Source organism: Mustelus asterias, chromosome 14 (genome assembly GCF_964213995.1).
Source record: "Mustelus asterias chromosome 14, sMusAst1.hap1.1, whole genome shotgun sequence".
In the NCBI taxonomy this organism is placed as follows: domain Eukaryota; kingdom Metazoa; phylum Chordata; class Chondrichthyes; order Carcharhiniformes; family Triakidae; genus Mustelus; species Mustelus asterias.
In genome coordinates, this window is record NC_135814.1 from 39,557,347 (window position 1) to 39,583,937 (window position 26,591).

General features: G+C 44.3%; 1 protein-coding gene across 3 annotated transcripts in view; it reads right to left on the minus strand.

Moving 5' to 3' along the window:
- cers6 (ceramide synthase 6) overlaps positions 1-26,591 on the minus strand; it is a 291,866-nt gene that overhangs the window by 53,533 nt on the left and 211,742 nt on the right. For all 3 annotated transcript variants that reach the window (XM_078228207.1, XM_078228208.1, XM_078228206.1), the window contains exons 5-6: positions 26,010-26,060; positions 11,536-11,628 (exon numbers count right to left, since the gene is read on the minus strand). In XM_078228207.1, coding sequence (XP_078084333.1) covers positions 11,536-11,628; positions 26,010-26,060 — 144 coding nt within the window. The remainder of the gene's footprint in view (positions 1-11,535; positions 11,629-26,009; positions 26,061-26,591) is intronic.

Consider the following 26,591-nt stretch of genomic DNA (forward strand, 5'->3'; position numbering starts at 1 on the left):
TTGACAGCAATTAAATGGTTGATTTTGGTCTAGCTGATGTTAAACTGGAGGCCATTATTGGACATTCACAACGTGATGTTACATGTACAGTAGTAGGGGAATTGTTAAAATTCATTGCTTTAGCATAGATGTTTCTGCTTCATTAAAGTTCATGCTTGCCATGCGGTCTGACTAAACCTTATCTATGCCTCCTAAACCACCTTTGGAACAGATTGTTAAATAATGTTCAGTGTTTTGCATTTACTAAATTTCTGCCATCATAGGTTTATCTGCAGGCTTAGTTTCTGGGAAGTTAGATCCTAGTCCAAAGCACGCCACTGGCACATACCATTTATGTACCAATGTGCTACCCCAATGAGCCACGAATTTTGCCAATGTTTATTTACCACATGACAAATTCCTAAATTTACTAGCGTTCAGGGTAAGGTACCAAAAGAAGATCAGGTCCTTCCCCACAGGCAGCGAGGGGAATATAAGGGTGATACCAGAGGGGTACAGCTGGATGCCACTGGCATGCAAATATAAGCTGAACCAGCACCTATAGATGACCTTACCAAGGGGTATCATGTAAACGAGGAAAGGAAGGAACCAAAAATGGAAGGTGAGGGTAAAAGTGGAGAGGAACAATCATTGCAGCTGATCTGACAACTGCATTAGGGCAGGTTAGAGTAGAACATAAAGGGCAAAAGAGTAACAAGGGAGAGAGTAGGGCCTCTTAAGGATCAACAAGGTAATCTATGTGCGGATCCACAAGAGATGGGTGAGATCCTAAATGAGAAAAGCATGGATGTTAGGGAACTTAGGGAATTAAATATTGATGTCTTGAGGAGTGTACATATTACAGAGAAGGAGGTGGTGGAAATCTTAAAGCGCATCAAGGTAGATAAATCTGCGGGACCTGATGAGGTATATCCCAGAACGTTGTGGGAGACTAGGGAGGAAATTGCGGGTCCCTTGCCGAGATATTTGAATCATCGATAGTCACGGGTGAGGTGCCTGAAGATTGGAGAGTGGCAAATGTGCGTTTGTTTAAGAAGGGCTGCAGGAAAAAGCCTGGGAACTACAGGCCAGTGAGCCTCACATCTGTGGTGGGTAAATTGTTGGAAGGTATTTTGAGAGACAGTTCTACAGGCATTTAGAGATGCAAGGACTGATTAGGGACAGTCAGCATAGATTTGTGAGTGGAAAATCATGTCTCACAAATTTAATTGAGTTTTTTGAACGGGTAATCAAGGAGGTAGATAAGGGCAGTGCAGTTGATGTTGTCTACATGGACTTTAGCAAGGCCTTTGACAAGGTACCGCATGGTAGGTTGTTGCATAAAGTTAAATCTCACAGGATCCAGGGTGAGGTATCTAAATGGATACAAAATTGGCTTCTTGACAGAAGCCAGAGGGTGGTTGTAGAGAGTTGTTTGTCAAACTGGAGGCCTGTGCCTCAGGGATCAGTGCTGGGACCACTGTTATTTGTCATTTATATTAATGATTTGGATGAGAATACAGGGGGCATGGTTCGTAACTTTGCAGATGACACCAAGATTGGTGGGATCTTGATCAATTGGGCCAGTGGGCTGACGAATGGCAGATGGAGTTTAATTTAGACAAATGCGAGGTAATGCATTTTGGTAGATTGAACCAGGGCAGGACTTACTCAGCTAATGGTAGGGCATTGGGGAGAGTTACAGAACAAAGAGATCTATGGGTACATGTTCATAGCTCCTTGAAGGTGGAGTCACAGATGGACAGAGTGATGAAGAAGGCATTCGGCATACTTGGTTTCATCGGTCAGAACATTGAATACAGGAGTTGGGATGTCTTGTTGAAGTTGTACAAGACATTGGTAAGGCCACACTTGGAATACCGTGTGCAATTCTGGTCATCCTATTATAGAAAGGATATTATTAAACTAGAAAGAGTGCAGAAAAGATTTACTAGGATGCTACTGGGACTTGATGGATTGAGTTATAAGGAGAGGCTGACTAGACTGGGACTTTTTTCTCTGGAGCATAGGAGGCTGAGGGGTGACCTTATAGAGGTCTATAAAATAATGCGAGGCATAGACAAGGTAGATAGTCAATATCTTTTCCCAAAGGTAGGGGAGTCTAAAACTAGAGGGCATAGGTTTAAGGTGAGAGGGGAGAGATACAAAAGTGTCCAGTGGGGCAATTCTTTCACACAGAAGGTGATGAGTGTCTGGAACGGGCTGCCGGAGGTGGTGGTGGAGGCGTGTACAATTTTATATTTTAAAAAGCATTTAGATGGTTACATGGGTAAGATGGGTATAGAGGGATATGGGCCAAATGCGGGCAATTGGGATTAGTTTAGGGGTTTTAAAAAAAAGGGCAGCATGGAGAAGTTGGGCCGAAGGGCCTGTTTCCATGCTGTAAACCTCTACGACTCTATAACTGGCTGAAGAAGCATTCTAGAAGTAGATTATGGAGGAGAGATGGTAGGGAAAGACTTAATGCTTAACTGTGTTGAATGCCACAAGAAGTCAAGGAATATAAAGTGAAATGGCAAACCATGGTTATGCCCTGTTTGAGAGCAGATTTCCACTCCATCTGACGAAGGAGCAGCGCTCCGAAAGCTAATGGCATTTGCTACCAAATAAACCTGTTGGACTTTAACCTGCTGTTGTTAAAACTCTTACTGTGTTTACCCCAGTCCAACGGCGGCATCTCCACATCAAAATTCATAGGACAGAGAAAACAGGAACTGTATCAACTGTATTTTCCAACATTGTAAACAATTAATGTACCATTCTACAACTGAAAAGTAGCTGATCTGTTCCTGGGATTCTGTCTTGCCCCTTTCTGACCTGATGCTGATAATCTGGGGAACACTCAGTACTGATTTGCCCTCGCTGCCTGTGGGGAAGGACCTGATCTTCTTTTGGTACCTTACCCTGAATCCAAGTAAATTTAGGAATTTGTCAAGTGGTAAATAACCATAGGCAAAATCTGTGACTCATTGGGGTAGCACATAGGTACATAAATGGTATGTGCCAGTGGCGTGCTTTGGATTAGGATCTTAATTTTTACAGAAACTAAGCCTGTAGATAAACGTACAACAGCAGGAATTTAGTACATGCAAGACACTGAACATTATTTAACAATCTGTTCCAAAGGTGATTTAGGAGAAACAGATAAGGTTTAAATTAGTCAGACCGCATGGCAAGCATGAACTTTAATGAAGCAGAAGCATCTATGCTAACGCAATGAATTTGAACAATTAGACTGAGATGAATCATAAGTTAAATACAGCACTGAACAGCATGAAAATTTCAATTCAGTTTGCATAATGTGTGACATCTGCTGAATTATCTTATGGGTGGTTTGCTCCTTTTAGATTTGCACTTGAGTACTTCAGTAAGTATGTTGCCCACAATGTCATTTTTAACATGGTCAAATTTGCTGCTTCGCGGGCGAACATGGCTGGAAAACTCTGCAGCCCTGCTAATGAGCTTCTGCCCAATGAAGTGGGTCAGGGATACAGAATTTCTCAACGTGGGCTCCTGATGTGAGGAAGGAGCACTGAAATGAAACACTTGTTAGATAGTTTGCAGAGAGTGTGATAAAGCTGGCACATGATTAAAAACTTAAAATGTTTAAGCAGGAGAAAGGGATAGAATAAGACTCATTTTCAGAATCTATAATATCTATGAATTTTATTCTGTAGGCACAGTTTAAAATGAAGTGGTTGAGCTTTTACTTGTTGTTGGACTATTAACTGTCAAAAACGTTGGGGAACCAGGAAAGTAATTGTTGAAGAAACAATCTTGTTTTATTGTTTTTGCGAGAGCTCTTCAGCTGAAGATGTCTTAATGGCCAAAATACGAGGTGTTTGTTTTGAAATCAGTTTGAAGGAATAGCTGGAGCAGCCTGAACTTAAGAAGACACATTGGGGGCGATTTTACCATCGCATTGCGCCCCTTTTCGGGTGCGACATGGTGGTAAAGTCGGGCGTAAAGCGTTTAGCGTGACTGGCTCCGGTTTTCGCGACCGGCACCATTTTACGAGCGCTAGATTTCTGGTGCGATAAGCTCTCGCTGGAAATGGGCAAGAGGCAGGTTAATGCATTTAACTTTATTTTAATGTTGTTTTACATCTGTTTAGCGAACCCGGCGCTCAATTGTCCCGGCCCGCCTCCCTTTATGACCTCACCGGGAAAGATTCATGCCAGCGAGGATTAGACATGCTCCCCATGAACAGGGAGCAGTCGACGTGGCCTCGCCGGTGGAACTGGAGACCATTGAGACCCCTGGGGAGGCCGAGGGCAAGGGGGGGTGCCCCTTGGGCAGTTCCAGACTGGCAGTGCCACCCTGGCACCTAGGCAATGCCACCCTGGCACTTGGGCAATGCCCACTGGGCAGTGCCAAGAGGTGGGGTTAATGGGGAAGGGGCCAGTGGGTCGGGGCCAGTAGTGGTGGGGCCAATGTGGGGAGGGGCTAATGTGGGGAGGGGGCACGCTGCCCCTCTGCAGGGATCGTTGAGGAAGAGGGAAGGAGAGGGAGCCCACGACCACAATGCAGGGATCGGTGGGGGGGAGGGAGGGAGAGGCGGGGCCGCTGCCACTCTGCAAGGATCGATGACGGGGAGGGAGGGAGAGGGGGGCCGCTGCCACGATCCAGCGATTGGTAGGGGGAGGGTGGCGGGACCGCGATCGGTGGGGCAGGGGGTTCCGCGATTGGTCTGGACGGCGGGAGGGTCGTTGGGGGCTGCGGGCCCCCATAATGTGGAGATGCCGGCATTGGACTGGGGTAAACACAGTAAGAGTTTTAACAACACCAGGTTAAAGTCCAACAGGTTTACCTGTTGGCCCCCACAATTGCAGGAGGGAAGCTGCTTCAGGCTGCCTACACTAGCAGGGGCCTGACAGCTCTCTCTTTTCTGTCAGACCCCTGCTACTGCTAATGCGCATGTGCAACATCAAAGGCCTGCACTTGCGCACTACATCCCTCGGCAGTCTTTTGGCATGTTAAGCCCTGCCTACATGCTTCTGCAGAGAGTAACAGACTTGCTCAAAATCTTGCAGGCAGAGTGTGTATGGGGGGGGGGGGGGGGGGCTGAAAACACGCCCAAAAGATGGACCTGAATCTCTCCCAGTTTTAAGTCCGTCCAGCACTTAGAAGAAAAATGGTAAAATCGCCCCCTATGTTTAAACAAACCATGCATTGCTTTATTGATGTGTACCAGCAGGAAACCTTTATTCTCTGATATTATGATAAGATTTAATATTGTTAAATTTAAATTCTTAAATCAGTTAAGACCACCTTAACTATTGATTTTAATAGCTTCAATATGGGGCTTGGGTTAAGATGCGTCATAAAGCTACAAGAGAATGTGGCTTTATTTATGGCTTCTCTGTAGGAAATGTACATTTGTTTGTGATGAAATATAAACTTCTGGGGTTGTTGCAAAGATGAGATGACATGAAATGAATTGTGTCGCATAGCTAATAGGAGTAAATTTGACCATCTCAAAAAAAGGAGAAATGGGAGACTGAAGATAAAAGTTGAAAAATTGTAATTCTTGTCCGCACAGAGATACTGTGGCTTCTGGGGTATGACTCTTCTGGACACAGTTCATCATCACTTCAAAGACAAAGACATAGAGAACAGGGCGTATTTGTGCTGACAACACCAAGAGTTTCTGGGATCTTGAGAGATGAGAAACTTCCACGTTGTCTTCACTGCTTCTTGTTCAGTCCACGTAAAATCTTGCTGTATAAATTATACCAGTTAGTTGTACCTTGTAGATCAAGCACAACTGAGGACCCTAGTGTTAGAAATTAAAAATTCAGACCTTAGAGTTTGTTTAAATTAGAAAGGTTTTATACCTTGAAACCTTACAAAGGAGAAAGGGATGGCTAATCCTACAATATTATTTACTCAGATGTATCAGCATCTAGCAGTGTCGTATAAATAGTATATGTGATCAGTGACTGGGCACTGCGGGATGTAGTGCTGCTGAATATGAGAAGGAACGATTGAGTAATGCTGTACTAAGCGTGATTTTAAGTCAGCCATTGAACAACATCTGTCATTATAAAACACCTATTTACTGCAGGCCATAGATCAAGTTAAGACACATTGACAAGAACATTGTTGTGCTAGCAAATTTTAATTTAGCTCTTCCTGCCATGTTTCAATCTTTCTGAAATGTTGCTAATTTCCTCTTCTGACCTGAAGGACAGCGCTACTGACAGTCAATATCGTTTTCTACTGTACAATCAGTAATTGCTACAAACCAAACAACATTAGTGTTATTTCATGTTCTCAACCACTTACGTTGTGCATAACCGGTGAAACTGGTGACATTTCCAGATGTGAAGGGCAGAAAATTTTTAAGACACATGATTGACAGACCAGGCTGATATGTCCTGTTTGACAGCTGGATGCCCCACAGAGTTCCCACATATTTTGCTGGGTGTTGCTTTTAATAATACATTAAGCTTCATCCTGTATCATTAACCATTCTACAAATGTAAGATGTTGCTGTTAAAAATTAATACGTTTCAATCCACTGCTTAACCAAAAATTTATAATTGTTCCTTCTCCTCACGACACATGTTACGGCCTGACCCATGCTGGCAGCCCCAACCTGACTCCTGCTGGCAATCACTGTACGCAGGCTACGTGAGGAACTGGGTCAGGCTGCAGATTCAATTCAGTCGCAGCTACCACCAGGTGTCAGGTCAGGTTGGTGCAGCAAGCGCAAATTGGTTCATTGATGCCAGTTTAAAGCGGGTGAAGTTTCCTGCCGCTTCTGACAGTTCTCCTGTCAGATATGACTGTGAGCACTGAATTCTTATTTTGTATATATTCTACTCTAGGTAAAGCTGCAAGATTTGTTCCAGGTTGTCATTTAACAAAGACTTTACAGCACTTAACATGCAAATCTGTTCTTTTGTGATAACAATAGGATATTACTGTTTCTATTTTTTAAATATATCCACCTTGTTGTATTTTATCCAATTGAGGAAATTGCAGTCGTAATGGAGTAACAGAATAGACAACTTAATGCATTTTTAAGTTGCAATAAGACAGTGAATATACAAAAGTATAACCTCATGTAATTGCTATTCAGTGGAGTTTTCATTTTGTTAGTGTAAAGCACCTTTGTTCACATGAATTCTCGTGTGGCAAGAATTCTGCTCAAACTATTGACATGGTTCACTCAACATAATCAACTTAAAGTATTGATGGGAAGCAGTCAGAAACTATCCAAGTTAAAAATGCTCAGGTGGAGAAGAATTCATTTCAGTGATTTCCTGAGGGACCGAGTACAGGTAGACAGGAAAAGGTGATTCTGGGATGACACACTACCAGAATAATGGAGGGCATTTTAGGGAAGAGTTGTTACAAACCAGGCATGACCGATTGAAGAAAAAAGGCAGAAAACCCAAAGCTAATGTGCCCTGGACAATAAAGGAGATAAAAAGTTAAAATAAGGCAGCTAAATGAGGTATGTGACAAAAATCAGGGGCAAGATTTATTTAATAACCAGCAAGTACAGGAGGGAATTATAATAAAAGTAGTTAATACAGGAAACAAAAAGTTTACAAGAAAAGATTGGCAGCAACACTAAATTAAACTCAAGCATTTTATAAACACAAAGTACAAATAGTTAACTATGGAAAGGTTTGGGCCAATGAAGGACCTAAAGTCCCTTCCTGTAGAGGACATGGCAAAAGTAAAAAGCATTTATTTTGCAACTGTCTTCACAAAGGAAGAGAAGGATGTGATAGTAACACAAAGAGAAGAGAGATTACGGACCGAAACATAATTAAGTATGTGCATGAGAAAGATTATTATTACTGAAAGTTGCCAAGCCACCTGGATGGGTTGCATCCTTGTTGCAGAAAGAAGCAAATGTAAAAATAACACAATCTTTCAATCCTCATTGGATACAGGAGCAGTGCCAGAGGGCTGGAGTGCTGCTCATGTTACAAAGTTATTCTGGAAAGGGAATAGGGATAAACCATGAGACTACAGGCCAGTCTACTTCACATCAACTGCTGGATAGGTTATTAGAAACCATTATCAAACATAAAATGAACTTTCATTTGGAAAGGCTTGGGTTAAGCAAGGGGAGGGAGCATGGATGTTTTAAATCTAAATCATGTTTATTGACATGATTGAATTCTTTGATGAGGCAACAGAAAAGGTTGATCAAGGTAGTGCAGTGGGTGTCTACAGGCACATTTGGAACACATTCAACTAAGTGCCACACTGGAGGCTTATTATGAAAATTGAAGACAATGGAACTAAGGAGGAAGTGGTTGTATGAATACAAAGTACGCTCAGTTGTAAGAAGCAAAAGCTGGTGCTGGCCGGATGTTTTTCAGACTGGAAGGGGGCTTGCAGTGCTGTTCCTAAGGGTTAGTTTTCAATTAAGTACTCATCATAATTTTAATAATGATCTAGGTTCAGGTGTAGGGACTCTAGGTTCGGGCCTAGAAAACAAAGTTTTCAGATGAAATCAAACTTGGTGAAGTAGTAGATTATGATTCCAGCCTTGGGTCACTGTCTGAGTGGAGTTCTCCCTGGATCTGCGTGGGTTTTCTCCAGGTGCTCCGATTTCCTCCCACAGTCCAAAGATATGTAGGTTAGGTGAATTGGCCTAATCCACGGGGGGTTACAGGAATAGGGCAGGGGGTGGGTTTGGATAAGATGCTCTGTCAGAGAGTCTGTGCAGCCTTGATGGGCCAAATGGCCTCCTTCTGCACTGTCGGGATTCTATGATTCTATGATGATGGGCATAGCTATAGGCTTCAGCATGACATAGATACGATTGCAAATTTGACAAATCAGATGGAATTCAATACAGACTAGCGTAAAGTAATGAACTTTGGGAGAACCAGAGGCGATTCTCCCAGCCCGCTACACTGCTCTCGCAGCACAACGAGCCGGGAGCCATCAGCGGAGGCCGTTTCACGGGCTTCCCGCTGGACATCACGGCTCTCCAAAGATTTCCAGAGTACTCAGCTCCGTGCCGGAAATCAGCGCAGCGCTGATTTCAATAAGGAATTCAGCATTTCAACATCATTAGCAGGCCCGGGACTGAAATCTCTTTACCTGCTAGCATCTTCCCCCCCCGCCCCCCCGCCCCCGGCTAGCAGTGATTCACTCCAGCAGAGTTCACAACAACCCCCAACTAACGGGGAACAGGTTGGCATTGTTAGCCTGGCATTGTTAGCCTGGCACCCTGGCACTGCCCAAGGGGCAAACTGGCAATGGCCAAGGGGCATCTTCGCACTGCCCACTGGGCATCAGGCAGTGCCAAGGAGGTGGAGTCAGATGGGAGTTGGGGTCAATTGCAGGGCAGAGCTTATTGAGGGGGAGATCGGTGGGGGTGGGGGGGTCCCGTTGTCACTCTGCGTAGGCATCACAGGCAGAGGAAGTTAGGATGGTGATCAGAGCTGGCCATCCGGGTGGGGTCAGGGCTGCCAAGGGCCGGGGCGGGACTGTCGCGGGAGGGGACACATCGGGGCAAAAATAAATGTCATAGCATCTTCAGGTGCCCCATACCCAATGAACTAGGTTCAGATCTGCCCAGCACTCTCCTCCACAACACTCTATAGATCAGCACACCTTGCAACTCCACTCATTCCTCTCTCTGCAGACACAGCCAAAGAGTTAAAGAGATATACAGCACAGAAACAGGCCCTTCAGCCCAACTCGTCCATGCCGGCCAGGTTTCGGAAACTGAACTAGTCCCATTTGCCTGTGTTTGGCCCATATCCCTGTAAATGTTTCCCATCCATTTACCTATCCAAATGCATTTTAAATATTGCAATAGCTCAAATCCTCATCTGAGCAGGCAACACTCACACTCATCCTTGTACTCACATCTCACAGCAACCATCCACAAATGGTGACCTTCCCCCTCCTGCACACAAACCATTATGAACAGGAAACACACAACTTGTTGAGAGGCAGAAATAAGTGGCTGTAGGAGGCAGCGGGGTGATTGGGCCTCGCATGACAACCACTGACAACATGTGTTCTCCCCCCCAGTTGAGCATTATGAAGATGCAGATGTCATTTGCGACTAATAGTGGCTAGCCCCTCTTCCCTGCTGAGGTGCATTTATCTGAGAGAAAAGCAGCTAGTTTTGCTCGTGCTGCAACTGGAACACCTAGCAGTGATACGTCCCGTGTCCTAGAACCTCAGCAGAGGTGGATTGTGGAGTTGTATTAACTGCTCCTCGACCATTCTGCAGACTAGTGGCAGGGAAATGCAGTTGAGGATGGTTGCATTGCTGGTGTCTTCCAAGGAGCTGGCAATCACCTGTCACACGGTGACCACGCTCACTGACAGATGGAGTGCTTTGCAAAGCAACCTTTCACCTAGCCATGTCTACAGCTCTTCAGTGTAGCCAATTAAAGCCTTCAGAGCTTTTCAGTTACACTGAGTAAGTCTCCCTCTGTGCTCCCATGTGCGTAGGACTGAACGTCTGTTGGAAAAGAGGAAATCTATCGGCAAAATTCCTTTCCCAACTTCATTCCCTACCCACCCCAGGAAAGACAGAAGGAGGTGGAAGCATGTCAGGATACTGATCCAATGGTATTTTTGTGCATTTTCCCAGTTCCTGACCCCATCTCCATCAGCCAGGTAAAATTCTACCATTCCCCCCCCCGCCTCACTCATTAAACATCAGCTGGCGTATTGTAGACAATTCTGGGCAATACACTTCATGAAAGAGGCAAAGGCATTTGGAAGGGTACAGGGAAAGTTTACCATGATATTACTGAGGGTGAGAAACGGAGTTATGAGGAGAGGTGGCACGGTGGAACAGTGGTTAGCACTGCTGCCTCACAGCTCCAGGGACCTGGGTTTGATTCCCGGCTTGGGTCATTGTGTGAAGTTGGCATGTTCTCCCAGTGTCTGCGTGGGTTTCCTCCGGGTGCTCCGGTTACCTCCCACAGTCCAAAATGTGTGGGTTAGGTGCATTGTCTATGCTAAACTGCCCCTTAGTGTCCCGGGATGCGTAGGTTAGAGGGATTGGCAGGGTGGATATGTGGGGTTACGGGGATAGGGCCTAGGTGGGACTGTTGTCGGTGTAGATGCGATGGGCCAAATGGCCTCCTTCTGCACTGAAGGGTTTCTATGGAGAGACTGGAAACTTTAGATATTCTCCTTGGAACATGGAAGGTTAAGAGGTGATCTAATGAACCATTTTGATAAGAGTAAATTGTGAAAAAATATTTCCTCTGGTAAATGGGTGAAAAACTAGAGGTCATAGATTCAAAATCATTGGCAAAACATTGAGAGGGACGATAAGACTTTTTTACACTCTGTTGCTGAGATCTAAAACAGCGAAGGTGGTGGAAATGGAATCCATCAATAATTTAAATTGGAATTGTACAGGTACTTGAGGGTGTGGAACTTACAGGGTTTTGGACTAAGAGCCAGGAAGGCAGGGCTAAACACTACTGGTCTTTCAAAGAAACAGCACAGCAGTGATGGGGAGAAGGGTCTCCTTCTGAGTTGTAAGTTTCTTTGTCTCTGATTCACGTGCAATGTTCTTACCTTCCTTTTGATGTCAGTAAACTGAGAGAACATTAAAGACCAGTAGAACGCCAGCTCCATTATGTAATAATAATGGAGATCAGAGGTTAGAACCTGTTAAAATGAAAGAAAAGCAGTTAGTCTGTAGTACATAATGGATGTGTCAGGGTCAGCAATGCAATACAATAAATAGCTTGACAAAGAGAGTTGATGCCAAAGCGCTTTAAAAAATATTTGGATGAACACTTGAAATATCATAACATTCAAGGATATGGGACAAGTGCAGGAAAATGGGATTAGCGCGCCTTAGTGGTAGTTATTGTCGCTGCGGACTCAATGGGCCAAAGGGCCTTTTCTGCACTGTGTGACTCCATGACTATGACTCTATGTTACTTTCTGTTTGTTTCCGATGTAAACATACTAATTATACACAAGGATGTGGGTTCTTTATTTGAAGATAAGACTATATACAGATAGATTTACTGGGGAGCTAAGTATATTATATCTGACCTCTACCTGCCACTTACTGACTGCCGATGAGGCATGGGTCTATAACGTCATATCTTGTCATGGTGGTGGTGACTGGCAGCTATCTAAGATGAACTTCCTTAAAGGTGCATGCACATAATATCACAACAAGCAGAACCAGTAAATGTAGTATATGTGGATTTCCAAAAGGCATTCAAGAAGTCCATACCACTGTGTAATACTCAAGATAAGGGCTTGTGAAGTTAGGGATGATATATTAGCATGGATGGGGGATTGGTTAACAGACAGAAAGTAGAGAATAGGAATGAACATGGACTGTTCCACCATGCCGCCTCTCCTCACAACTGAGTTCCTCACCCTCAGTAATATCATGGTAAACTTTCCCTGTACCCTTCCAAATGCCTTTGCCTCTTTCATGAAGTGTATTGCCCAGAATTGTCTACAATACGCCAGCTGATGTTTAATGAGTGAGGCGGGGGGGGGAATGGTAGAATTTTACCTGGCTGGTGGAGATGGGGTCAGGAACTGGGAAAATGCACAAAAATATGATTGGACCAGTATCCTGACATGCTTCCACCTCCTTCTGTCTTTCCTGGGGTGGGTAGGGAGTGAAGCTAGGAATGGACATTTTTAAGTTGGCAGGATGTGTCTAATTAAGCGCAGCAAGATTCAACACTGGAGCCCCACCTATTTATAATCAGGTGCAAGGTGGCACAGTGGTTAACACTTCTGTCTCACAGCGCCAGGGACCTGGGTTCCATTCCAGCCTCGGGTCAATGTCTGTGTGGAGTTTGCATGCTCTCCCCGTGTTTGCATGGGTTTCCTTCGGGTGCTCCGGTTTCCTCCCACAGTCCAAAGATATGTGGGTTAGGTTGATTGGCTATACTGAATTGACCCTAGTGTCAGGGGATTGGCAGGGTAAATATGTGGGGTTACGGGAATAGGGCTTGGGTGGGATTGTGGTCGGTGCAGACTCGATGGGCTGAATTGCCTCCTCCTGCACTGTAGGGATTCTATGTTTCTATGATTAATGATGTGCACAAAGAAACTGAGAGCAATGTATCTGAGTTTGCTGTAAGCTGTGAGGAGGACACAAAGAGGCTGTAGAGAGATAGAGGCAGGTTATTTGAGTGGGCAGCAAGATTGGATGTGAGAAAGTGTGAGGTGATTTCCATTAGTAAGAATAGAAAAGCTGTCCTTCATTCCTTGTGATCTCAACCCTTCTCTCCCCCACTTCCCATCCCTCTACTCAAATTACTGTAGCATACTTCAGTGACTCTTTCTACTATCGCACTTCTGATCCACAATTATCTAGCAATCTTGTGCAATTTATTACATAGATATTGAAGCAGTAATTGACAGTTAGGCATTGTAACTATTTATGGGTTGGGCACATTCCAGGGAAGTTTAAGCTATTGCAAATGACGTGTAGTGGAAGTTGAGGCTGAGACACCCTCCAATTTCTTTGGGCAGCATGGTGGCACAGTGGTTAGCACTGCTGCCCCACAGCTCCAGGGACCTAGGTTCGATTCCCGGCTTGAGTCACTGCCTGTGTGGAGGTTTCACGTTCTCCCCGTGTCTGTATGAGTTTCCTCTGGGTGTTCCGGTTTCCTCCCACTGTCCAAAGATGTGCAGATTATGTGCATTGGCTATGCTAAATTGCCCCTTAGTGTCCTGGGATATGTAAGTTAGAGGGGTTAGCAGGGTAAATATGTGGGGTTGCAGAGATAGGGCCGAGGTGGGATTGTTGTCGGTGCAGACTCAATGGGCCAAATGGCCTCCTTCTGCACTGTAGGGATTCTAATGTAAAGTAGTGTAGCTCAGCTTTGAGTGAATGATTAACTCTTATCAGCAAGTGTCACTATGGAAGTTTTATCAATATGTTATTACACCTTCTTGAAGCAGTACTTAGCTCCTATTTTGTGCTTTGCATTTTTGGATTTTTCAGAGTGAATCAAACATCGCTACCTTACTTTCTGTCATAATTGCTAATTTGAGTGCGTACAATGTGAGACAGATATTAAGCTAAGTGCAACGAAAACAGAAAATGCTGGAAAAACACAGTAGGTCTGGCAGCATTTGTGGAGGGAGAAACAGAGTTAATGTTTTTAGTCCATATGATTCTTTTTCACAGGAGTAGTGCACACTGCTTAACTAGATAAAACTCTGAAAAGTATCACAAGTCTGCTAAATGTGCACCAGAAGATCTTAATTCAAATAAAGTGCTGCCTCCAGTCATTGTACATCAGCCAAAATTGTAGTCAGGTAAAATATTTGCCTTTCACATTCTGATGCATGTACTGACTAGCAATCTCAGTCTTGGAGGTTTTAATGGCCAAGGTGCAATCTTTCATTGCACAGAACGTAATTACTTTAATATTTTAAAAATAATCTGGCAGTGTGACAACTTGGCCACAAAAGGTAGTTGAATGCATTGTGATATTCAATCTTCTTATAAAAATATTGAAATATGGTACAGCATGGACGAAGAACTGGAGGCAGCTTGCTACACAGGTCCCTCATGATAAGACTAAACCCATGAAAGTCCACACTACTGACATTGTCACTCAGGCATGCTCATCCCCGCAAAAGACTTAAGTATATACATTCAGATAGGAAGATGCTGACTATAACACTTAGTTACATTTCTCCCGCCTTAATTTCAATCCCCCTCAAGGCAAGGAACATAATGAAATTCATGTCTCAGCTATATATCAGCCTTTCAGGAGCTTTGCAACTATGCTGTGACCTGCATAGTACCACTGGTGAGGCTTATTTTAGTGCAGCTGGACTTGTGGGCACAGGAGTAGGTTGAGTATCTGTGAATGAAAGTCCCTCATCCTCTCATGGAGTAGAGTCCACTGGAAATCCTTTACAACAGGAACCGCTTCCTGCTGAATGTCCACAGCAGCAGTCCCTTCTACCATTTTATCTGGAACTTTTGCTGTCTCTGAGTCGTGGTGTAGACAAATGTGATCCTGGTGTCTGCGAACTACTCTTCCATTGGTCAGTTTCACTACCAAAGGTACTGGATCACTTCAGTTGAGAATAATTCCAGGCGCCAACGTCGGTTAGTGCCAAAATTCCTTACATGGACACAATCATTCGGGTTCAAATGTCTTTCCTTAGCATGGAAGTCATGCCTCTCCTTCTGCTTTTCCTGTATCCTTCCCACTCACTTTGACATCGTGGTGGGAGATACAGGAAGGATATCAGAGGTAGGTTCTTTACGCAGAGAGTGGTTGGGGTGTGGAATGGACTGCCTGCAGTGATAGTGGAGTCAGACACTTTAGGAACATTTAAGCGGTTATTGGATAGGCACATGGAGCACACCAGGATGATAGGGAGTGGGATAGCTTGATCTTGGTTTCAGATAAAGCTCGGCACAACATCGTGGGCCGAAGGGCCTGTTCTGTGCTCTACTGTTCTATGACATCTGGATGCAGCAGATCCAGCTGAGACTTTGGCTTGCTGCCCATCAGTAATTCAGCTGGTGAGAGTCTTGTTGTTGCTTGTGGCGGGATATGATACTGGAACAAGAAACATGACGGCTTGGTTCCCAAAGTATCACCTGCCGTTCTCAATCCTTCTTTCAGTGTCTGAACAGTTCTCTCTGCTAAACCATTTGAAGCTGGATGAAAAGGTGCAGTACACACATTGCGTATTCCATTCCTTTGTTCGATCTCTTGGAACAAATCACTCGTAAATGTTATGCTGTTATCAGAAACAAGAGAAATCGGTCAAAAACCATGAATTTCAAAAACTTGGCTGCTGCTCCACTGGAATGAGAGATATAATGTTGCTCATGATGTGTACTTCTAACCACTTACAATACATGTCCACGGTGACTGAAAACATGTGACCCATAATGGGCGGCACGGTAGCACAGTGGTTAGCACTGCTGCTTCACAGCTCCAGGGACCTGGGTTCGAATCCCGGCTCGGGTCACTGTCTGTGTGGAGTTTGCACATTCTCCTCGTGTCTGCGTGGGTTTCCTCCGGGTGCTCCGGTTTCCTCCCACAGTCCAAAGATGTGCGGGTTAGGTTGATTGGCCATGCTAAAATTGCCCCTTAGAGTCCTGGGATGCGTAGATTAGAGGGATTAGCCGGTAAAATATGTAGGGATGTGGGGGTAGGGCCTGGGTGGGATTGTGGTCGGTGCAGACTCGATGGGCCGAATGGCCTCTTTCTGTACTGTAGGGTTTCTATGATTCTATGAAAAGGCCCTGCAAAGTCCGCATAAAGTCTAGACCACGGATGGTCAGGCCACTTCCATAGATATGGTGATGGTGGTGGCGCCATCTTCTGGTTGATCTGACATGCAGAACAGGATTTCACCTTGTTCTCCAAGTCCTGAGCTATATTAGGCAACTAGCCATACGACCTGACTAAACTTTTCATTCAGGAGGCACCCGGGTGAGCTTCATGAACTTCATCCAAGACATGTGAATGACCAGTGGGTGGAGCGACCACTCTGGATCCCCAAAGGATATAACCATCCTGCACAATCGGCTCATCTGACTGCTTTGCAAATGGTCTCAATTCAGCATCTCCTAAAACAGTAGGCGATCACTGTACAATGAATCTCTTCACCTGAGACAGGACAGGATCCATGTCCATTCACTACTTAGTCTGCTTCACATTCATTGAAGAATCTGAAAGTTTCTAAAGCAAGAAGATTGTCTCTGGAAGAAAAATGTCTTGGGGGGCATGTCTAGTAAAGGAACTTAACTCAATGCGGCTGCATTTGCATTGTCCTCTCCTGCCCTGTACACAATGTTATACTGGTACGCTGACAATGTGAGAGCCCAGCACTGTATTCTCGCCGACATTATAGCGGGAATACATTTGGATTCACTGTTGGCTTGTGGTCAGTACTTAGAGTGAATGAATGACCATAAAGGTACAAATGAAATTGTTTCACAGCAAAGACAATGACCAGGCCTTCCTTGTCTAACTGTGAATATCTCTTCTCAGCTGTTGTCAGCATATGTGATGCAAAACCAATGGGTTTTTCTGAACTGTCCTCCATCGGATGAGAGAGTATTCTCCCAAAACTTTAGGGTGAGGCACCGCATGACAGAAAGAGTTCTCTGCCCTGATCAAAGTGAACCAGCTGATGAGCTGATTGGAGCAGCACTTTCATGTCCTTGAAAGCTTTTTTTTGTGTTGGCTTCCACTTCCATATTGTTTCTTTGTGAAATAGTAGATACAGTGGTGGCAACACTGTTGCAAGGTCTGGCAGAAACTTCCCGTGGTAATTTACCCAGAATTACTTGAGCATGGACACACTTCTGAGGTTTGGAACTTCCTTGATAGCTCTGACTTTGGCTTCCACCAGGGTTAGCCACTGCACTGTGATTTTGTGACCTAAATATTCCACACTCTGTGCCCTGGAAGATGCACTTACTATGCTTCAGGTTCTGCCTCTGAAAACCTCTTTAACAAATGATCCAGGTTGCTGAGTTTCTCCCCCTCAGTTTTCACTGTGATCAGAATGTCATCCAAGTAAACTGCTACACAAGGAATCCCCTGCAACAATATTGTCCATTATCCTCTGAAAAATCGCCGGACCACAGGACATCCCAAAAACCAGACGGTTGTACTTGAATAAACCCTTGCGAGTGTTGGTTGTGACAAGCTATTTTGAGTCCTCCTCTAACAAAAACTTCTGGTAGGCGTGGCACATGTCAAGTTTTGAAAATGTTTTGCCTTCTGCAAAGGGTTGTAAACAGATCCTCCACTTGCGGCAAAAGATAAGCGTCCGGCCTGGAGGCCTGATTAATGGTAAGTTTGCAATCCCTGCATACGCGCACCATACCATCACTTTTAAGAACAAGAATAATCGGAGTTGCCCAACATGAGAACAGAATGGGCTCAATGATTCCAAGCCTCTGCAGCCGCTCCAACTCCTCCTCCACTTTGCCTTTCGTGGCGCAGGGCGCTGTCCTGGGCTTGAAAAAGCGAGGAGCAGCCTGAAGATCAACAAACAACTTCACTGTTGTGCCATGCAATGTGCTCAGTTCACCTTTGAAAACCTCAGGGTATTTCTAAATGATGCCCTTTGCACCAATGTGTGTTTAATCTCACCCCAGTTCAATGGAATTTTACTGAGCCCTTCACACCCTCGTAAACTAGGCCCTTTCCCATTTATCACCAGGAGACGTGTTTCTGCCTCTTGGCTGTTGTATGCAATGTCCACCTCTAACGCCCCAAGCAATGGTATAGCCCCTCCAGCGTACGATTGAAGTTTCATCCTTGCCTGAGTAAGGGCTGGCGCCTGCTCAGAGCCCAAGATTTCCTGTAGGTGTCCTCACTAATTACAGATGCAGAAGCTCCCATATCCATCTCCATCTTGAATTGTTTTCCGTTGACTGCAGCATAGATAGGCTCTGCGTGCCCCTCACTCACATTAAACATATTGTAAGAGTGCTTCTCTGCCTGCTCTGAGCTTTCCAGATGATGCATAGCTGACTGAGGCTTTTTCGAATTTAAATTTCCCTGATTAGCCTTCGACTTGTTCTTAGCACCTCAGCATTTCTTAACTAAATGACCTTCTTGTTGCAATGGGACAAATAGCGTCAATTAATTTGCAATGATTCACATAGTGTGTCCCTCTACACCTGAAACATTCCACTGCTTTCAGCCTCTTTCTTTACTTGGTGCACTACACCTCCTTGTGCACCACCCATTGGCCTTTTGAATATCTTTTGCATTGCTGGCAGCCATTTCCATGCGCTGAGAAATTTCTAGAGCCTGCTTGAAAGCCAATGTCCTTTCTCCCAACAAATGACACTGAATGCTGTCCTCATTGATGCCAAACAGTAGTCTGTCCTAGAGCATGTCCTCCAATACCGCTCCAAACTCACAATTTTCACAGAGTTGGCGTAATTCAGCAAAAAAGTTAGCTACAGACTGTCACATCTTCTGAAAATGAATATTGAACTTGAAGCACTGGGCAATCACTGAATGCTTAGGATTGTGGTGATTTTGAATGAGCGCAACTAAATCCACAAATGGAATGTGTCCCGGTCTCCATGGTGTTGCTAACTTCCTCACTAACTTGTAAATCTTTGCCCTATACACACTCAAGAGAATTGAGTGCTTTTTAGCCTCATCTGCAATTCCACTTGCCAAGAAAAAGTGCTGCAACCCTTCCACGTGTTCAGTCCAGTCTCCGTTCTCTTCCACAAACTCACTGATAGTCCCAAACGTAGCCATGGTGCTGGTAACCTGTTTTTCATTGGTAAACTCATGAGCCTGCTGATACAAGCCCTCAGTTGCCAGACACGTGGCAAACTAGCTACTCACTTTGCAAATCTTCATTGCGCCATGCTGAACTTCAAACCTTTCTTTTCCTTTAATTTTGCCATTTTTTTTCTTTGGCAAAAAGATGTGACAACTTGGCCACAAAAAGGTAGTTGAATGTTTTATGATAATCAATCTTCTTTATTGATAGAAATATTGAAATACAATACAGCACGGACTCAGAATTGGAGGCAATCAGTTACACAGGGGCAAGACTGAATCTGCAAAAGCCTGCACTGTCGACATGGTTACTCACGCATGCTCATACCCACCAAAGACATTACCATATACATTCAAATTGGAAGATGCTAACTACAACACTTTATAACAGGCAGCATCAATGAGTAATAGTGTGAGGAATCTGTTACAGTCACCGTGATGTACAAATAAAATATTATGATGAATTCTGCTGCAAACATGAGTGTAACATCAATAATTTACCATGAAACTTTGCCTATCAAATGAATATCATATCTTCCAGGCACAATAATTGAAATAATGTACTGGAATACACTCAGACTGTAAAATATAAATAAATGATCATTCTCTTTGGTACTTTCCTGTTTATTGCTCCCATAACATTCAAGTAGATCAGTTTATCAATGGCAAATTATATTTTGACTCACACGATAAGCTGGGGACTAGAAAGCTATATTTTTATTACTCTGGCCATACTGTAGTTGATGAGAAGTTATCTTCATCAGTACAGCTGTAAAGTAAAGATTTATAATACGCATATGAATGTAATGATCAATATTCTGACTTTGAAATAATGCCGCTATGAAACAAAGGTTGCAAGAGGATGGCAGAAACTGGTCATGCTATTGACGAAATCATGTTTCTCAAGTAATAGCTGGAAAAATCAGCGTTTGATATAATCCTTCACTTCCTGTCTTTGCGGTTCCCATTCCATACTTGGTAGACTGGGGAAAGGAGGAATCCATTTCCAAGGTGATCTTGGTGGTTTCATTACCAATGGCAGCCACTGTCTCCCTGATGGTGAAGCCCATCAATGAAGAGCCATCGGTCTCTAATGGACCTCCTTCACCCCACTTCCCAATGCCCACTTCCTCGATCAGACACTCTGAAAAAGAGACCCCCAGAAAGCCCGCAAACACCGACAGGGTTTGTTTATCAGGCTTCCTGAAAATCAGAAACTGGAAGGGAGGGAGAAACTCAGAAAATTGCTAATCACCAGGGAAAGTGGTACTTAACAAAGTGTTGGAACTGTTGGCTGATACATATCTGGACTTCACCTCTGGGGTCTTAAAAGAAATGGCTAGCATGATCATTTTTAATTTTAATTTTCCAAAAATTCCTTGAAATTGTGTAAGGTGCCATTAGATTGGAAAATAGCAGATGTAGCTCCTTCATTAAAAGAGGGAGGGAGACAGAAAGCAGGAAACTATAGGTCAGTAAGCTTAAGACCTGTCAGCGGGGAAATGCTGGAAGCTATTATTATGGATGTTATGGGAGGAAATTCAAGGCAATCAGGCAGAGTTAACATGGTTTTGTGAAGGGAAAATCGTGTTTAACCAAGTTATTGGAGTTCTTTGAAGGAGTCACAATTGCTGTGGATAACAAGGAACCAGGGAATGGACAGTGCTTAGATTTCCAGAAAACATGAATAAGGCACCGCATCAAAGGTTATTGCAGAATTTAAAAGTTCACGTAGGGAGTAGGGAGCAATATATTGGCGAGGATAGGAGATTGGCCAGTTAACAGGAAACAGAGAGTAGCCATAGATGGGTCTTTTTCTGGGTGGTGGTATATAACTAGTGGTGTGCCACAGGGGTCAATGTTGGGACCTCAACTTTTTGTCATCAATATAAATGATTTGGATTGATGATTGGATTGAAATGAAGGGATTGATGGTCTGGTTGTTAAACTTGCTGATGATACAAAGATAGTAAGAGTTTTAACAACACCAGGTTAAAGTCCAACAGGTTTATTTGGTAGCAAATGCCATTAGCTTTCGGAGCACTGCTCCTTCGTCAGATGGAGTGGATATCTGCTCTCAAACAGGGCATACAGAGACACAAAATCAAGTTACAGAATACTGATTAGAATGCGAATCTCTACAGCCAACCAGGTCTTAAAGATACAGATGTGATTGGACAATGTGAGTGGAGGGAGCATTAAGCACAGGTTAAAGAGTATTGTCTCCAGACAGGACAGCCAGTGAGATTCTGCAAGTCCAGGAAGCAAGCTGTGGGGGTTACTGATAATGTGACATAAACTCAAGATCCCGGTTTAGGCCGTCCTCATGTGTGCGGAACTTGGCTATCAGTTTCTGCTCAGCGATTCTGCGCTGTCGTGTGTCGTGAAGGCCACCTTGGAAGGCATCCTGAAACCCATTGTACAAAGAACCCCCAGCTTTTGTCGCGACGCTATGGACGTCCTACAGGAACTCAACACACATGGAGCAGTTGAACCAGGAGCACTCCTCGTCACAATGGATGCCTCAGCACTCTACACCAGCATCCCCCACGATGATGGCATTGCTGCAACGGCCTCAGTACTCAACGCCGACAACTGCCAGTTTCCAGATGCAATTTTACATCTCATCCGCTTCATCCTGGACCACAATGTCTTCACCTTCAACAACCAGTTCTTCATCCAGACACACAGTACAGCCATGGGGACCAAATTCGCACCTCAATATGCCAACATCTTCATGCACAGGTTCGAACAAGACTTCTTCACCGCACAGGACCTTCAACCAATGCTATACACTAGATACATCGATGACATTTTCTTCCTTTGGACTCATGGTGAACAATCACAGAAACAACTATATGATGACATCAACAAGTTCCATCCCACCATCAGACTCACCATGGACTACTCTCCGGAATCGGTTGCATTCTTGGACACACGCATCTCCATTAAGAACGGTCACCTCAGCACCTCACTGTACAGCAAGCCCACGGATAACCTCACGATGCTCCACTTCTCCAGCTTCCACCCTAAACACGTTAAACAAGCCATCCCCTACGGACAAGCCCTCCGTATACACAGGATCTGCTCGGATGAGGAGGATCGCAACAGACACCTCCAGACACTGAAAGATGCCCTCATAAGAACAGGATATGGCGCTCGACTCATCGATCGACAGTTCCGACGCGCCACAGCGAAAAACCGCACCGACCTCCTCAGAAGACAAACACGGGACACGGTGGACAGAGTACTCTTCGTCGTCCAGTACTTCCCCGGAGTGGAGAAGCTACGGCATCTCCTCCAGAGCCTTCAACATGTCATTGATGAAGATGAACATCTCGCCAAGGCCACCCTCTTGCCTTCAAACAACTGCACAACCTCAAACAGACCATTGTCCGCAGCAAACTACCCAGCCTTCAGGAGAACAGTGACCACGACACCACACAACCCTGCCACAGCAACCTCTGCAAGACGTGCCGGATCATCGACACGGATGCCATCATCTCACATGAGAACACCGTCTACCAGGTACACGGTATCTACTCTTGCAACTCGGCCAACATTGTCTACCTGATATGCTGCAGGAAAGGATGTCCCGAGGCATGGTACATTGGGGAAACCATGCAGACGCTACGACAACGGATGAATGAACACCACTCGACAATCACCAGGCAAGACTGTTCTCTTCCTGTGGGGGAGCACTTCAGCGGTCACGGGCATTCAGCCTCTGATCTCTGGGTAAGCGTTCTCCAAGGCGGCCTTCACGACACACGACAGCGCAGAGCCGCTGAGCAGAAACTGATAGCCAAGTTCCGCACACATGAGGACGGCCTAAACCGGGATCTTGGGTTTATGTCACACTATCTGTAACCCCCACAGCTTGCCTCCTGGACTTGCAGAATCTCACAGTCTGTCCTGTCTGGAGACAATACACATCTCTTTAACCTGTGCTTAATGCTCCCTCCACTCACATTGTCTACTCACATCTGTATCTTTAAGACCTAGTTGGCTGTAGAGATTCGCATTTTAATCAGTAGTCTGTAACTTGATTTTGAGTCTCTGTATTCCCTGTTTGAGAGCAGATATCCAGTCCATCTGTCGAAGGAGCAGCGCTCCGAAAGCTAATGGTATTTGCTACCAAATAAACCTGTTGGACTTTAACCTGGTGTTGCTAAAACTCTTACTGTGTTTACCCCAGTCCAATGCCGGCATCTCCACATCATGGATACAAAGATAGGCAGGGAAGTAACTTGCGAAGAGGGAAATAAGGCTCCAAGGGGACATAGTAAGTGAGTGGGCAATGATCTGCCGTATAATGTGGGCAAATGTGAAATTGTTCATTTTGGCAGGAAGGATTAAAAAAAAACATATTATCTAAATGATGAGAAATTGCAGAACCCGGAGCTGTCCTAGTGCATGGATCACAAAAGGCTAGTATGGAGGTACAGCAAGTAATTCGGAAAGCTAATCGAATATTTTGCTCAATGCGAGGGAAACTGGATATATAAGTAGGGGTGTTTAGGCTTCAGTTGTACAGAACACTTGTGAGGCCACATCTGGAGTACTGTGTACAGTACTGGTCTCCTTATTTAAGGAAGGATGTAAATGGTTAAGAAGCAGTTTACAGAGAGTTTACTAAACTGATATCTGGATTGACTGGCTATCTTAGGAGAAAAGATTGGATCCACTGGTGTTTTAGAAGAGTAATAGGTGGCTTGATTGAAACATATAAAATCCTGAAGGGTCTTTACAGGGTCAATGTGGAGAGGATGTTTCCTATTTTGGGAGAATCTAGTACTGGGGGTCACTATTTAAAAAATAAGGGGTCGCCCATTTAAGATAGAGATAAGAAAAATTATTTTAAGACCTTAGGATCAGAAGATGTAGGAGCAGAAGAAGGCCATTTGGCCCATCGAGTCTGCTCCACCATTCAATGAGATCGTGACTGACCTGACATAATGCTCAACTCTATTTTCCCGCCTTATTTCCCCCCTGATTCCCTTACTGATTAAAAATTTCTTTCAGGGTAGTGACCCTTTGGCACTCCCTTCCTCAAAAGACAGTGGAAACAGAGTCGTTGAATGTTTTCAAGGCCAAGGTAGATAGATTCTTGATAAGCAATGGGTGAGGAAAGGATGGGGGGGCTGGGTGAAAAGTCACCAAGGGTAAGCAAGAAATTAGTCAGATCAGCCATGATCTTATTGAATGGTGGAGCAGGCATGAAGGGCCGAGTGGCCTACTCTTGCTCCTAGTTTGTATGATCATATGTTGAGTCCCCTGCCTAGATGCTGGGTGAATACCAACAGTGGAAAGATAAGGCCCTTAAGTGGTCTTGAATTAGAGTGTGGTGGGAAGGCCATCCATTAAACTTCCCACCCTGGACTTAATCAGGGAGAAGCAGGAAGGGGGGGTAGGGGATGGTCCCCACCTGACACCCTCCTGCTCAACTGAATGCCCCCTGCCACCAAACCCACCTTGCATAGTGCATTTAATTTCACCCAGTGTGTGTAGTATTGTGGACACAATTCTGCTCCTGCCATTCCACAATCTTTTAATTCATTCTCCTACCTGACCTCTGACTCCACAAATCTAACAACAGCCTTCTGAAAGACTATGCATATCACACCCACCTCACCATCTCTACTCGTTGTTACATCACCAAAGGTTCCAATAATATTGGTTAAAGATGACCTCGCTTTTATAAAACCATGCAGATTATATGTTTTTGTCTCTGGATATCTCATTTAGGAACAGTTCTGGTCCCTTTCCTACCACTAATATTAAGGAAATTCAACTATTGTTCCCCAGATTGGTTTATCTCCCTTTTTCATTATGGGAATTACATTGCTGTTCATCAGTCTAATGAATTATTAAATATATTAATATCAGTTTCTGCTATCTCCTCCCTGAATGCTTTAAGTATCCACAGGTGTTATCCATCTGAACCCAGGGATCTTATCCTCTTTAGCTTTGTCTACTTTATGATAAGCAATGGGTGAGGCAATGGGTCACGTTCACGAGGGGTCACGGGCTCAAGGTGAGAGGGGCGAAGTATAACTCAGATATTAGAGGGATGTTTTTTACACAGAGGGTGGTGGGGGCCTGGAATGCGCTGCCAAGTAGGGTGGTGGAGGCAGGCACGCTGACATCGTTTAAGACTTACCTGGATAGTCACATGAGCAGCCTGGGAATGGAGGGATACAAACGATTGGTCTAGTTGGACCAAGGAGCGGCACAGGCTTGGAGGGCCGAAGGGCCTGTTTCCTGTGCTGTACTGTTCTTTGTTCTTTGTTTACCTGTTCTCTTTTTTCTCGACATTAATTGTTGTAATATTCTTCTTGACTCCCACTCTTGTAATTTTATCTTTTTACCTTCCTCAATGAGGCAAAGTACCTGTTCGCCCACCGGCACTGCTTATCAGTAATTCCCAGGTGGAATCCCGATAGGTTGCTATTACAGTACTTGATCCCAGTCTTTATGTTTGTAATATGATTCTGAAGATTGAGTCCTCCATGTCTGCTAGCATTAACAAGATGAGCTTCAGCTGCCAAATTACAATAGCAACATAGCATCCATGAACAGGGTTTGCGACAATAAGGTTCTCTTAGGATTTTTCTACACCTGTTGCTTCTTTTAAATACAAGCAGCATCGTTTGTACATAAAGCAGGAACGCTGATGACATTGATAATTATCAATCACCTCAGTATGCCAATATAACAATGCTTAAGAGAGAGATTGTATGTCGATTAATATGTTACCTGGTAGGGATAGCTGTACCAACAGTGCCTCGTTTCCCATAACCAAGGAGCCTAGAGAAGAAACAGAATAAATCTTAAGAAACAATAGCAATACTGCATCAATCTTTGGCCATTATTACATATGTGAGTTAGAAAAGTCAATGGGTGCAATCTTATGAAAAAAATTCGAAGTGCCAAACTCACTAATCATATTGAAATAAATTCAAATGCATGCAAATTGACATCTCGCCCATTTTGGGCATGATCCTGGAGTAAGTGCCTGAAGATGGGAACCGGCGTGAAAATGGGCATGTTTCTGATTTTTTGTTTCTCATGCGAACTTACAGCACCTCACCTCTCCGAACGATAGGATGAGGTAGTGAGATCATGGCCATTAATAAAAAATCAGGCACAAATCTACAGTAAGGGGGAATTTCTTTGATTTTTTTTCAACAGACATTTGCTCTACTTCTTGTTTCACTGCCTTCTATTTGAAGAAGTTACTTTGATTCCTGGCGTCTAGCTCTGATTAGGGTTTCCTGCTCATTATCAAGGTAAGAAATAATTACATTTACTTTACGTGAGTAGATGGACCCAATCTCC